Source organism: Phytophthora parasitica, assembly GCF_000247585.1.
Source record: "Phytophthora parasitica INRA-310 unplaced genomic scaffold supercont2.3, whole genome shotgun sequence".
NCBI lineage: Eukaryota > Oomycota > Peronosporomycetes > Peronosporales > Peronosporaceae > Phytophthora > Phytophthora nicotianae.
Window position 1 is genome coordinate 359,203 of NW_008648989.1, and position 2,654 is coordinate 361,856.

The window sequence follows — 2,654 nt, forward strand, 5'->3', positions numbered from 1 at the left end:
TTTTGTGCAATCAACTCTGTTTCTTGAGGTTGTCGGTTTGCTGCAGTACGAGTTGGCCCACCTAGGTAACTATGTTGCTTACTTGTACGTGCAATCGACTTGGCTTTAAGTATTCGACTAATAGCTTGGCTTGGTATTCTCAGGGGCTGATTTCACTTTTCGCTTCGAATGGCTTCGTGGTTACAATGAGTAATTTCAATAGGTAGGCGTAGCAAACAATAAAGTGTGGATAGCAACTGGGTTGCTCTAATTCCATTTGGGATTGACTCCGCCTAACTGTTGCATCTCGACCCTGGTTGAACTTATCGCATTATCGCTTTATTTTTAATGGAGTTTTGTGTCAGCAGATGTACAATACCCCAGTCATTTGTTGTAATTTTGGACTTTAAGTACGTTATTAATCTGCAGTCCCTGAGACCGTCAACTAGAAGCATTCGCTCATGTCGAGTGTGCGAAGGTAGTATGTCGAGGATGATGGTAAATGCTGCCAAATGCGAATTCTATTGTAGTTGTCACCAGCATATCATCGTACCATTAGGCCAATCTAAACTACATTTTAATAAACTTCGAAGTGTATTGTTTTCAAAACGGCAAAGCCAGTTTTTAAATGAACGAACCCCCCAACAAAACATTAATATAGAAATATTCGTAATGGTTGATTTTACGGCATATTTCGAAGTATATTTATGAACATCCTAAATAAAATATCTATTCTCGGAGTCGAAGAAAGTAGCGAAGTTGCCCAATGTTACGCCTTGGCAGCTTCGACATGTCTCTGTGGAATCGCCTCGAGAAGACATGGAACGACTTTCAAGTTGGTCGCCAAGGTTCCTATTCGATTGAGCGCCTCGAAAGCTTCGATTTCTACTGCAAGGTCACTTCCCACACACGGTTGATTACAGTTTGTCTTGTCACTCCGCTGCCTGCTCTATTGGCAGCTATTTTATTGGAGTATCTACCGCTTCGACCTCCTTCTGAAGGATGGAGTGCCAACTGGGTATTTTGGATTCGTCTGGCATTGATGTTGTCCACGATGAATTGTACGGGCATGTACGAGTTAGCCAAACTTGTTCCGGTTATGGAAGCTCCGCTTTCAAAAGTTCTGATTGCCGCTGCCTTAGTCATTGTGGCTAATATGTTAACAGCAATAACTGCATCAAGCAATATCGGATTTCCTCTTCCATTTATTTATCTTTCAAGCTACAGGTCTGGTGGTTATGATTTATGTTCCGGTGGCACTTGTGCTCGTGTTTGGCAAGGATCCCTTCACGAAAAACTCTCCCTGTCGCCCTCACCTTCAGAGATTTCAGCGCTATCACGTTGCGTACATGGTCCTCATTGCAATTTACCCATTCTACAAAGCGCTGTACGAATTCATTCCTTCGAGGTACCGAGGTGTCACCGTAATTGTGTTGCCGATGTGGAGATTTGGAGCCAAATATTTCATGGTGAATGCTACGCGTGATCTCGAAAACTTCATGCCACAAATTGTAACTTTTACCGTGGATCTTTATAGTACGTTGTTCATCTCGGTTTGTATGTCAAGTGCGGGGTCTGTGTACCTATCTGCATTATTCATCGCCGCTGATGTTCCGCGAAGTACGTGCCAATGCAAATGTTTTAGTGGCTTTACTTCATGATCGCCAATCATCGAGAAGCTACTCTCTGCCCTCTGCTCAAACTGGAACTACAGAATTGCTAGCGATGATTCTTACAGTGACACGCGACCCCAGTGCTAGCAACATCACCTTTATGCACGGTGCGCGATTGCAGGCATGCATTCCACATCCTTTACCAGATGATCGATCCGGGCAACTTGAACTCCTGGCAGCATCAGGCTCGTACAGTCAGAGCACTGTTCATACCGTGAATACTCCACGACCGATTCGTCACCAAACGCGGTTGATAGCTGGTCTTCTCCATAAAACTTCGGTACAGCCAATCGAACCAGATCTCACAAAAGTATCATCAAGAAGAGACCCAATGAATGTTGGTAAAAGTTCAACAATTCACCAAGGAGACTCTGGCACGAATGCAAATGGCACGCAGACAAAACAGGTCGTTTTACAAGGACTCCAGCTGTTATTCCACTGCGAATATCTTGCACTCGTCGAGTATATTGAGTGTGTTGTCCCAATAGCATTTGTCACGTACAAGTCCGTGCTTGAGCAGCTACCGAATATTGTTTACTACCCTGGCGGTGCTGGTAATTGGGGAATTTATGCCGTCGTGAATATCTTGGTGTTTGCTGCACTGGAAGTTATGTCGTTTCTGATGCTGAACCAGTTTCTACAACGCAAGTTTGCGTTCTCTCCGTTGTATCAGGTTGCGTTCGTTCTAGAAACCCAAGTTTACATTGTTCAAGCGAAGTTGTTTCTTTCATTGGTGATTCTACTATCATACGAACTGGCTCATCTTGGTACGATTTATATGCTCCCCCTGTCGTTTATGGTTCCTCCTTTATCTTACTGGGTTGTGTGCCTCATTACGTGACACAGGAGTCGACTTCAGCTTTCGGTTCGAATGGCTACGATAAGTGACCCTATCGAAATATCATTTCTGTACCGCCGAGAAAGTGATATGACGTAGATTTCCACGCGTTCTACAATACAAAACCACACACCACGAAATGTATTCGTCAGGATTCATATTTT

At 43.9% G+C, this 2,654-nt stretch overlaps 2 protein-coding genes across 2 annotated transcripts in view; both read left to right on the forward strand.

Annotated features, from left to right (window-relative positions):
• PPTG_21031 (hypothetical protein) overlaps positions 1 to 428 on the forward strand; it is a gene marked incomplete at both ends in the record, with an annotated part of 762 nt that extends 334 nt beyond the window's left edge. The window contains one exon of the mRNA XM_008895483.1: positions 409 to 428. Within this exon, the coding sequence (XP_008893731.1) occupies positions 409 to 428 (20 nt within the window). The remainder of the gene's footprint in view (positions 1 to 408) is intronic.
• A 1,555-nt stretch (positions 429 to 1,983) lies between these two features.
• On the forward strand, positions 1,984 to 2,493 carry PPTG_01284 (hypothetical protein; the record flags this gene model as incomplete). Its single annotated transcript, XM_008894526.1, has 1 exon — positions 1,984 to 2,493. One exon carries the CDS (start codon positions 1,984 to 1,986, stop codon positions 2,491 to 2,493), a length of 510 nt encoding a protein of 169 aa, XP_008892774.1.
• Positions 2,494 to 2,654: the final 161 nt, after the last annotated feature.